Source organism: Haliaeetus leucocephalus, unplaced genomic scaffold (genome assembly GCF_000737465.1).
Source record: "Haliaeetus leucocephalus isolate CR32 unplaced genomic scaffold, Haliaeetus_leucocephalus-4.0 Scaffold556, whole genome shotgun sequence".
Classification (NCBI taxonomy): domain Eukaryota; kingdom Metazoa; phylum Chordata; class Aves; order Accipitriformes; family Accipitridae; genus Haliaeetus; species Haliaeetus leucocephalus.
Window position 1 is genome coordinate 7,296,156 of NW_010972992.1, and position 12,553 is coordinate 7,308,708.

General features: G+C 34.6%; 1 protein-coding gene across 2 annotated transcripts in view; it reads left to right on the forward strand.

The window, feature by feature from the left end:
* The first annotated feature begins 587 nt into the window (after window positions 1-587).
* Window positions 588-12,553, forward strand: part of PRKCZ (protein kinase C, zeta) — a 66,743-nt gene continuing 54,777 nt past the window's right edge. For both annotated transcript variants that reach the window (XM_010577462.1, XM_010577463.1), the window contains exons 1-4: window positions 588-658; window positions 5,747-5,868; window positions 10,413-10,502; window positions 10,917-10,967. In XM_010577462.1, the coding sequence (XP_010575764.1) occupies window positions 588-658; window positions 5,747-5,868; window positions 10,413-10,502; window positions 10,917-10,967 (334 nt within the window). The remainder of the gene's footprint in view (window positions 659-5,746; window positions 5,869-10,412; window positions 10,503-10,916; window positions 10,968-12,553) is intronic.

Consider the following 12,553-nt stretch of genomic DNA (forward strand, 5'->3'; position numbering starts at 1 on the left):
AATCGTAAAGATAACTTCAGTTGCCCTTTGGAGTTGCTCTTCTGCTTTTCTTGGGTAAATTTGCAATGAACAGTAATTGATAGCAGTCTTACATGTATATAAAACCTATTTTGAATTAAAATACTCCTTGAAAGAAAAGAGCCAGAAGCTGTGTTGATGAATAAGTAAAGACTACTTTGGTGTGTTATTGGCCAAGAGGGAACTACTGGATGTTTTATTAAAAAAAAAAAAAAAATCCTTAAAAGCTTGAGATACAACTTAGCTTTACAGAAGTACAGGGTGTTTTTAAATGACCTCATTTAATTTCTGTGCAGGTCAATGATTGTGTATGTTTCCCTTTTGATTTCTTGCTCTTCTATGTAAAGCTATTTGTATTTATGAAGTTTGACACAACTTGTTTAGTAGAGTGTGTGTATATTCATCTGTATTCTGGTTTTCCTTCTATGCAGCTGGATTGAAAATCATCTGGAGGAGAAACACATATTTCACATGTGAAGCTGTTCACTTAAGAATTAAACAAGCTATCTGTCTTGAGAGAATTTATTTCTGTATATTTCCAACTTCATTTAGACTGCTAAATACAGACCATGCCTAGCAGAATGGGCACAAAAATTGATTTGAACAAAGATTTCATCAGAGTAAAAACACACTATAGTGGGTAAGTCAGCATGTTTTCTCCTCTAAGTTGTGTCCTGTCTAATTTTGAAGCGTATTGAGCACGAGTTCATAGTCTGACCTAGTGATAGAGTAACCAGGGCGTTGGTGGATTTGTAATTAGTGTCAGATCAGGTAGGTAAACTTCTGGGCTATTAAAACACCATCCAGGCTCCTGCAGCATGCTGATTGTGGAAGAGAGCTGATAGTTTATTCTTCTCTCAAAAGGGGAGAAAATGTGCAAAACTGGCATAGAGTTATTCTGGGTTGATGGGTTATTGATTTCTGTTTTGTTACAAGTGTTTGTGGTCACAGATGGGTATGGATCCATCTCTTGCATCCAGATGCAGTTATTACATTTTATCATATCTACCTTAGAATAAAGATATGAAAAATCCTACAAATGAACTCTACAAGTTACTGCTGAAATTAGCATGAGATTATGAAGTGCAGGTTTCCACTTACAGATGTCAATTTGTGACTGTGCTCCTTGGGACAAAACATGTAATGCTAGGTCTTTTTTCTAGTGTGGCTTTTTAGATACTATTTTAACTTACAGCACTTTGTCTTGGAAAATTAGAGGAGGTGTTTATGTGGATAGATATGTAAGTCTTGAAATAAGTGGATGCCATTGGTTTTGTCCTTTTTTGTTTGTCTTATAGAAATTTTAGGAGGAATTGTTGTTGGAATTATTTAGGTAAGCATGAGAAATGAGGGCATTTTGCTTAGATCGCAAGTTGTCAGTAAATTTAGATGAACCTATGCAAGGTCCTTGAAGACTTGGTTTTAAGTAATTAAAATAAATAAATCAAACCCACAATCTTTGTTTTCCTGTTGTGAATAAATATTAAAAGTCTTGTATAGTTTGCCCTTTAATTTTTGATAGCTGATTCCACTGATCTCCTCCCAGTAATTTGACTAATGCAGCTTGAAGGACAATGAGATGTTAACACAGCTGCTGTAGTTATCTTCACAATGCTTATTTTTGCAGCTCTGATTTAAAACTAATAAAAAAAAAAAAGTCATGGTCCTTAATAACTTCAGTCAGTTGTCAGAGTCAGGAAGACTTTATTACTTCAGCATGAAATCTGTTTTTTCAGACATGTTTAATCTGATTGGTTTGCTGCCACTGTGGGGACCTTGTAAATTAATGTTGCTTTGGTCCCTGCTCTTTTCCTCCAAGGCGTAAGTTTAAGTCTTTTGAAGACTTAAATATTTTGCCTAAGTAATCGTTAGACTTGATTTGTAGTATTTAAACTGAATTTACAGGCATTTGATAAGTGACCCAAGTAATCTCTTCTGATGTTTTACTGCTAAATAAGTAAATGTTGCTACTACTGTGGTGGTTCTTATATTGTGGTGTAGAAAAATGCTTTTTTGAATTAAATGTAATGTAATTATGAAAGTCACTCCACCAAATTTCATTGAAAGCAAAATGCTTTCTTGTTAAACTTGTCTACCAGGTCAGTGCCAAGTACTTTGAGGTCCTGAGTTTAGAATTCTAGAGCAGTGGTATTAATTTAGTAAATGCCAGTTTTCTCATAAATTAGTATGAAAATGTATCTGTCTTTATCTGGCTTCAATTTCTAGCTGTGCTGCTGCCTTTTAATTCTTTCCTTAGGCCTAGTAATTTGATCTTTATTATCTTCATTTTGCCACCTGTAAATTGAAAGGCTAGTAGAATCTGTTAATTCACAGTTCATTTATCTCCAGGTTAAATTTTCATATGAAAACTTGCTTAGTAAAAACATAGATAAGCTTTTAGTGGTGAGAATTCATGTCAAAACTTATGTCTTAACAAAATACAGAAATTTGCTACTTTGCTTGAAGTAAAACTTACTTTACAAAAAATTCATGCATGAAAGTAAATGGGACTGCATGCTGTGGTTCATTGTTACTGCTGCTCAGTAATTTCTGCACCATGGTTTTGTTTTGGTTATTTAATAGATGCATGTAAACTGCTTTATGAACTCAGGGTGAAAGATCTATACCATATATTTGCCATTACTAATAATTATTTTCTGCTCCATAATTTTATCATACACCACTGAATCATGTCATATATAAGCTTAAGTTGAAAATAACACCTGAACTTCAAATACTTGTGTATTGCACTTGTCTCAGATGCATGGATATGCATGCTTCTCTGAAACAGCCATAGGAGAGCTGCCTTCGCTCTGTAGGGGAAGGCACTATAAACACAAATAGAGCTTAGCATAAACAATTTGGGATAGTTTGCTGGCAGATAGTGCTGATATAAAGTGGAAGGAGTATGTCTGTAGAACTTGTCTGTGCAGAAGTGGAGGAGTTGATAATACTTGTGTCACTATTAGAATTCACGTGTAATTATGATGTTTTACAATAAACTACTACTGTAGTTTCTCCTGCAACACTATATTCAGTAACTTCCACTAGCTATGAAGTTTTTAATATCTCAATTCATAAAACAAGAGTTCCAAACTCAGTGAATTTTGTTTTTGTTCTGCCGATCAAATTCTCTTAAGAGCTGGGCATTATATTGTATTATATTATATTTTGTATTCATTAATAACTATATATTTTGGGCATTATAGACTGTATAACTGATTATCTCAGTATCTCCAGTAAAGTTGAACAAATTTGACAAACTGCAAGAAATCTTTGATGCTGGACAACTTCAGATTTAAGGACAAGCTCATTCAGGTAGCTGCTGAAGAACTAAAATGGTAGTGCAATATATCATTTTGAGATCCCAATTAAAAATCTAAGCATGAGGAAGTTTTAAAACACGTGAATGTTGAGTCTATTGCTGTGGAGTCCTAGTATCTTAGGTATTCGTGTTTCTGGGTGTGACAGAGTTCCTAACATAGCACAGTATAAATGACTGCACAAGTAGATTGCAAAAGAAAGTAAACTCGTGTAATTTTCATTTCATTATTTCAGTTACTTAGTTTATCTGGTTTATACGTGGTTACTTGAAATCACTTCATTTAAATGGAGCAGTTTTGCAGTATTGTTTGCTGTATGTTACCTTGGTTCTAAATGGTGACACGTTTAATCTATCAATATGAATGATTCTCTTGCTGTAGCTGCTCATACATCACTTACTGGTCATTAGTTCTTCATGTTACTTTGTAGTGTCCCATTTCAGATACCTGACAAAAGAGTCCTGTGGGATTCTTTAGTGTTAAACAGTGAATGATTTTCACTTATCTGTGTGCTGATTGCCTAATGTGGCTATACAGACATTAAAATTAAACATAGTAAATCTCAAAGGAACATGGACTTCACTGAGATAATAATAATTTTATAATAATTATATCATTAATGTTTGTATCTGCAGTAGGTGCTGTTTAGCATACTTCAGCTGTATTTTGTCCAATATGAAGTTTATTAATTTACCTGTAGAATGGCAGTGCCATCTCTTAGAATTTTAACAATTTAAGGCTGATTAGTATTTGTCAGCTTTAGTTGGAGTTTGCAGTGTGCATAGTAGAGTATCGTCTTCCTGTGTAGTCTCAGTTTTTGAATATTATTTAGATACTTGTAAAAGCATCATTGTCCAGTGTTACCACAGATCTATAGCTACCTGATTTCATGAAAACTTGCAGTGGCAGTGCATTAAGTAATAAGCTGCATTTGTTAGTGACTTTGTCTTGGTGCAAGGCATTGCACCAGACCTCAAATACTACTTTGAGAACTGGTTTGGTCACTTATTTTCAGAAGTGCATAAAATATGACTTTTTTGACAGGGAGCTGTTCTTAAACTCAACCTCACCTGACAGCTCTCAGTATTGTACAATAATATGGTTTTACAAGTTGTCAGTTAACGTACGTATTTCTTTTTCCATTGTTGTTATGAAGAATTACTAAGCTGCTGTTCTTTGAGAACTTTACAAATTGTAGATTAAAGGTACACTTGAAAAGGTAGCAGTGCTTTTAATCTGAATTTGAAACTCAGTACACATCTTTAAAATTATTGTTTTAGAGCTTTGCTTACTGTAATTTTTGTCAGCAAAGGCAAAATGCAAAGTTATTAGTGCATATCATTTAAAATGTAAGTTGTAGAATTTAAGGTTCTTAGTTCAGTGTAGTACCTTTTGGCTTCTGGCTGAAAGGCATAAGCAAGCAAAATATGTAATATAACAGGTTTTCTAAAATGACTTGCCACACAGTATGAAAATAGGAAAACTATCTCAGTCATGTTGGGAAACTTCTGATATATTTGCTGTATTAATCTAAGAGGGGAAAGAATTACATATGCCAGTGGCCATTAACTACAAGACTGTTTCCTAATTATCTCATAGAAGGTTTTGAAAGCACTGAGATGACTTGACTACATCTCCTCTTTCTTCCTGCACTTGTTTAATCAGTTAGTTTCCTTGAGGCTGTCATTTGAAAAATATTTAGAAAACAGGAGAAAATCTAGTTTGTATCCTCCGATTTTTGTTTTGCATAATTTTTTTTTAATCTTTATCCTGCTTTGGCAGTACTGTGTGGGCTTTCATTATATCAAGAGTTATTCTCACAAATACCTGAACATACTGTATGGTCTGCGTTAGTGGAGTTCAGTATTGGGTTCATGTTCTGAAAACACTATAAAGCTAGAGCACAAGATGCAGAATTTGAGTAAGATTTTATCTGAGTTTTCTTGTAATGATACCTTTTGAGAATTCACCTATTCAAAGCTTTCTCTCTAACAATATAGTGGATGTGAGGAAAGACCTGCATTTTAAAAGGATTTTACAATAACTGAGAATTTACTTATCTCCTGATGGAAGAAGTACCTGGATAAAATTTAATTCTTAAAAAATCATATGGTTTTTACAACACTTGAAATGCTGATAGTTGTAATAAGTGAACACGTGTTAAAGATAGATCATTAACACAGTTAATTCCTCCATACTAAAAGTATTTTACAAAAGTTAAACACTGTGGGATGTAATCCTATGGACTTTTGGCAACTAATTTACATTAGTGGGAGCATTTTATATGAGGAATGCTGATTCTCTGAGTATGAATTTGGAGCTTAGAGTCCATAGATGGAATTGTTGGAATATGCAGGCTAATGCAGATATTTTCTGATAAAAGCCTATGTTTTCATCTCATGCAGGGACATCCTGATAACAAACTTGGTTGCGTCAATGAGCTATGATGAACTTTGTGATGAAGTGCATGAGATGTGTAATTTACAACAGGAACAGCCAATTACCCTCAAGTGGATTGATGATGAAGGTATTGTACTGAAATACTACTTAGGCTTTCTTGGGTTTATTGTCCATTGTGGTACAAAGAAAGGGGCATTGAGGAAACTTGTTTATACAGATTTCATATTGTGGAGTTACTTTTTGTTTCTAAATACTAGGGTGCATAACCCTGTCTTATATAGCAGGGAGCTTGGAGAAGTGAGCCTTAAAACATGAGGGTTGATTGCAGTAACACTTGCATTCACTTCTACAGAAGTGAGAGCTTTGTAGAACTTTAATGTTTTACTATTCCATACTTCTATGCTGAATGCAAAGCTTGTTTTAATTTCAGACTTTCATAGGCCTAATGCTGTACCCCTCAAAATTCTCCCATTTCAAATTCTTGGCAAGATCACTTTTTGATGTTTTTAATGCTGTCAGCTTCCAGAATGACATAGGCATTTGCGTCTTTTGAATTGTGATTTATCTCTTGAATGAGTGTGTTTCTGAGAAGCAATGTAATTGTAATACCAGAAGACTGTTTTTAACTCTTCTAGGATTTTTGTATTTTATGCAAGGTAGGTGCTAAGAATTCCAGTAATGATAATTGATTTTAACTTTATGGTGGTTGTCCCTGGCAACTGTATGATAGTCACTGATTGCAGTATTGATTATAATAATGGTCTAACATACCCTATTTGAGAATTAGAGGGTAGATGTTGTCTCTATTTAAAGGAGCATTAGACTAAATTGGTTGTTAATATCCTGTTGATGTAAAATACAATGACCAAACATGAAACAAAGGTGACTTGAATTGGGTTTTATGTTTCTTCCACTTGACTGATACTTCAGAGCACCATTTTTCAAAGATAATAGGCATTAAATAAAAACTTAGCAGAAATACATTGTTTCCCTGTTGTGGTGGGGAAAATGCCCAGAAAAAGAAAATGGGAGAGGGGTTTATATCTGGGAAAAATAGTGTAAACTTTTGGTTTTGTGGAATGTGGAGTTGGTGAAATCATGTAAAAACAATTTGTTGTGAAAGCCTCTTTCTTATGCTGTTCCTGCAGGAAAGGTGGACGTTGCCAGATCTTACTGTTCTAAGTTATCTTCAGATATAAAGCAGTTTATCATTATTCCTCCACAAACAGTTGTGTGTGAGAGAAGCTTACCTTTTCTTTGCCCTTCCTACAGGGTCTCAAATATTGGCACGATGCGAGATGGGTTTGCATATTTATTTCTGCCGTAAAATGTGGCAGTTCTCTGCAGCCTTAAGTTAGAGCCTTCTGGTTGTTGTGAGTAGTAGTGAAATGGTGATACTTGACACTGAGTGCCTTTGCTACTTTTTTTTGCTTCCTTTTGGAATGTATGTGTCTGTTTATGATTTAACAGGCATGTGGTGTATCTGTAACTCATGGTGGGCCGAGCTGTTGACCTAGTAGGTTGAGAACAACTACTATACAATTATACAACTGCACAGGTGCTCGCTTATTTTCCTGTTGCACCTTGCCAAAGCCATGGTCTGCAGCAGAACTCCCTAGAACTGAATGCAGAAAAATGAAAAAATACTAAATTGGTTTGGCTAAGATTTGTAATTATGTGTTTTGTTTTCTTAATGATAGCCTATGCCACTCTCTTAGCCGAGTAGCATTGTTTGGTGGGTGAATGGAATCTCAGAATAATGATTGAGGAAGGAGGTAACCTGTAGTGAAAGAAGACTCAGTCCTTTTAAGATACCAAGGAGTAGTATCAATTATTTTTAAGTTTTCCTCTTCTTATCACCAAGACAGAGGCAGCTGTACTAACTTCAGTTTCCTAACCCTCAGCTTCATGGCAGTCTAATAAAAAGTAACCTGATCAGAAGTGCGTGGCGAATAATTACATTGCATGTGCTTAGCTATTTGAACTGCATGACTGCTAATAAAAGGAAGATTATTGCAGGAAAGAAGAAAACCTCAGGAGTTTTGAGTTGGAGTATTTTAAGACGTGATTGCTGTTAACTATTTCTTGGTTTGGATATCTGTTGCATTGGCTTTTTGCGGTTTACTTAAATTAAAACAATTATGTTCTTTTTTTAGTTGCAGTTCTAACAAGTGTTTTCTTCTAGTCTCGGTTAAATACATACCTGTACAACCCTTTTTCTAATTCCTGATTCTGAGTTGTTAAGTTTCAACCAATCTGCTGTTTTGGCTGCCCTCAATCCTCACAGGTTTTATGATTTATCCTATTTGTGCATATGAGAGAATGTTTCCACTTATTGCCACATGTAATTTAAGTTCATTTGACTGATTGCACAAACAGATGTTCTCTTTGAACTAACTTAAAGCAAACAATTGCTGATGGCTTAATGAATAAAGAAAACCTACCAAAGAGCTGAAGAAAATGAATTTTCTGGTGGGCTTTTTTAGTGTTTCTCTGGTTTTGACAAGATCCAAAATGTTTGAACTATAACTCACTCGTGATAAAATTCCATGAACATATAAGGAAAATGGATTGCTGATTTGCAGTACAAATACTTTTGTCTCTCATGTTGCATTGTTGCAGTATTTATAGATCATCAAAAGCAGTGGCCTTCAAAGAGGGCTAGATGCACCCTGGTGTGCATCTTTTTAAAAAAATAAGATTTTTAAAATAAGAAATTAAGCTTTACTTGATTTAATATGTGGCTTGACACTGGTGTCATCACTTAGCCCGTATATCATATGGTCATGTGTCACATGGTGGACAAGGTGTGCTGTGGGAAGAGTGGGTGTTCCACAAAGTTGCAGGGGTTGAGAGTGATACCCTTGCTCTTTGGTCGCTTTCAGTGTATTGTGACGTACTGCAGTTTACGTGTGTCTGGTTAAGTGGATTTATGGATTAATTATCTAGTTTTAACTAAAATAACTCTCATAGGTAATGCTAATAATGTGAGCACGAGCAGACAACAAGGAAATGGTGGAGCTGACATTTCTCCTACTCTTAAGTATGAACTATCAGCCACACTACAGGGTAAACATAATGACTATCTAATCAGATCTGACAAGAAGTCAGTCAAAAAGATTCAAAATTACCAAGACCGGTATTTGAGATATGTATTTCAAATGATGTATACACATATATATATACACAATATATATACATATTTCAAATATGTATTTTTAATGATGAACCTCACCCTAAGTGTATGTTGTGTTTTGACGTAATAGATAACGATAGTATGAAGCCGTCGTGATTAGCAAGACGTTTAAAAACTAAGTATCCAGAACAAGACAAATGTCTACCTCTTTTCACTGATGTTTTAAATCTTGTGATACTCAGTTTGGTACTCTACAAAACTTCACTAAACTTTGTTAAATTTTTAGAAGCCAGTTTTGAGGCTTCTTACTTAATAGCAGAAGGCAAAAAGCTGCATACCATTGGGGAAACATTTGTTCTTCCTGTCATGGTAAAAATGGCTGGAATAATATACAGAAAACAAAATGGTGACAAACTGAAACGCATTCCTTTGTCAGAAGATACTGTTGGAAGATGCATAGAAGATATTGCTGAAGGTTTGAAGAAACAAGTATTAAAACAGCCTGTGCAGTGTGGGAAATTTGCTATATGGTTGAATAAAAGTACAGATGTTTCTAACATGTCTCAGCTTATGGTATTTGCTAGATTCTGTTTCAATAGTGAGATGTGAAGATGTAGGGTTTTGTGCATCACTGAAGGAAAGAAAGATGCACTAGAAAAGATACAATCTCAACAGTAAATGACTTTAATAAAAACAATGTGTTATGAAAAAAACTGTGGAAGTCTTCACTGACAGGGAGGCTGATTTGACTGGAATTAAAAAAAAAAAAAGGATTCTGGGGGAAGGTTGCAGGGAGCACTGCACAGGAAACTCATCCACTGCATCGTTCATAGGCAAGCTATTGCAGCAAAGAGTTGGAGCCAGAAGTGCATGGAGTGCTACAGGATGTCATCAATGTAATTAATTTCATAAAACCAAGAACTTTAGGTAGCACAGTGTTTACAATACTTATTACTAAGTTGGGGAGTGACCATGAAACTTCTGTACCTCGCAGAGGTTAGCTAGTTGTCTTGCAGCAAAGTGCTTAAAGGAGTTGTTAAACTTAAAGACGACTTGTGCGTTTTTCTTTTACAAAAAGATAAATGTTCCAAATACGTGGACATTATCTGTGATGACAACCTTTGTAACTTTTAAGTTATCATATCATGGTTCTGCAGTAAAGGAAGTTAAGGTAGTAAGAGAATGGGCCTTTTAACAAAGCGTAAATTAATTTTGAATTAAACTTAAATTTTCAGGTTACTAGGAAGTGATCTTGCCTCTTTTTTGCTGAGTGTTAAAGATCTTTAAGCATATGTATTCACTTTTGTTGTCTCCTTGCAAACCAATGTGGTATATTTTTATCTACTCAGTTTTGATAAAATCGGAAGGAAAAAAAAAATTAAGTTGATGCATTTTTATCAAAGCCAAAATATCAGCTTAATATCAAATGATTGAAAGAAAAGCAATCCTGGAGGCTAGTACATTTCTTACTGACTAATTTAAATTCTTCACTCGATTCTTCACTCGTAAATTTGCCTGTGTTGCTTTTTCATTAGGTGACCCATGTACCATCTCATCTCAAATGGAACTGGAAGAAGCCTTCCGTTTGTATTGTCAAAACAGAGATGAAGGGCTGATTATTCATGGCAAGTATTACATAGGTCAAGAACCTGTATGCATTTATTGATAATCCTAACAGCTGCTTAAATGTGAGATTGGAACAGTTCCTTTGCCTGTAAGATAACGTTCTTCTTTATGTAGCTGATGCCCTATAGTTTGATGTTTTAAGAAGGAAATGTTCTTTTGGATGTGGAGCGCAAAGCTGAAACTATATAGTAGGCTTTGAGAGAACCTCAAGTTCTATACTGCACAGATTTGTTGATGCTGTAGTGAAGTATTAAGATCTTGCCAGTATGGAACCAAATTTTGATTTTGTCATTTCTCACGCAGAATTATTTAAAGGCTTTCAGAAACTGTCTTTGTGTAAATATACCCAAGAATCAAGGAAAAAGTACTACTGAGAATCTTTTCACTTAAAACATCTAATGTTTTTGTTTTAGTTTTCCCAAGTATTCCAGAGAAACCTGGCATGCCTTGTCCAGGAGAAGACAGTGAGTACTAAAATGTTATCATTTTTTAACTTAATTTTTTCAGTCACATGGAAAAGAAATATATTGAAAGATTTTCATAATCTAGTGTTAAGTACATGTATATCTGTTCTGTTGTTTCTTGGTAGAATGTAAAATGCTTAATATTTTATCAACAGAGAAATTATGTAGATCAACATTGTAGTAATGTTCTAATGTTTCTGAGGATTAATACTGATATACCGGGAGAAAAAGAGATCAGGATTTTAGATGCATATTTGAATGTGGTCCTTTGCTTTTGTAGTTCTTTTGGTTTCTTAACTTGCAGGGAAAAGAAGTGATGTACTGAAGAATGGGGAGATACAGCCTTTTTCATAAAAAGGCTATTAATCTCTAAAAAACATCTGTGAAAGGTAGATAAACCCCCAGAGGAAGGATACGTGATTGATATGGTTTATCTGTATTTCAGTAACTTAAACTGCACGGGGATAGAATGATTAAATAGGTATAGAGTCAGTTTTCATCATGGAGGGCTGTCATCAGTACATCAGTTCATATCTTTGTAAATGTTAAGGAAAGGAATGTGAATATTTGGGTGACAGAGTTACCAGATGATGCTTGGCTAGTCACAGTAGTATGAGTAAAAGCTAACTGAAGGACGTTTGCTTTTCTCTTTGGAAGATAGAAGAGCAGATAAAATTAATTGCTGATAAAAGCAAGTAATGCATACTAGGAGAAGACTACTTAGTTGATTGGGATCTACACTGACAGACTGCCTAAAAAATGTGTAATGCAGTGGTCAATAGTTGTGAATAGTGTTTTTAATTAGAGAAATAATACTAATATACTAATAATTGTTCTACTGAGAACTTCTACTGAAATTTAGAAGATGGAGTGAGGTGGAATAAATAAAATATTACAGTTTAAATATGATTTTTTACATTTAAACTACCGTAGGTGAAAGGTTAAATGTAAAAAGCAGAAAAGTTTTTCCATTGTGACTAGGTTATTAAAGTTGTCTTATAGAAAGAAAGGAGAGTAAATGTGCAATGCTATCTGCTGTCCTTGTTCAGCCAATTAGAGGAAAAAAAGACTGTTTTCTACACTGATTAGAACTCTTAAAGAAATTATTTTCCTTGAGACACTTCATTTTTTCCCAGAAGGAAGATGATGATATCTATGTGGTCTTCCCAGTTTATTTTTAGGGTGAGCCAAGCAAGAATTTGTGTAGCTGTTTGCAATATATTATTTTCCATATATCTTGATTGTTTTCATGCCATGTTCTTGTTTGTGTACTTCCTTGTATCTATCAGAGTAGTAGCTCAGTGGGTTTCTTATTAACTTTGCTCAAGTTTCAACAAGGAAATGGGCAACCAGTCCATCTTGCTGTATCATGTAGTGTACTTCTACTGCATGTGCAAGCAAGTAAGACTTAATTTCAATACTTGTTTGTCCATGAGTTAAAATTCAAGTGAGGACTGTGTAGTTATATTTTACTATATGTTGAAAATACATAGGTTTTGCTATGCTGTCGCTTTCCAGGTTAGCTTAACAGATTGAAAATATCTATGGGAAAATTTTTTCAGGCTCAAGTTTCATGATCATTTTGG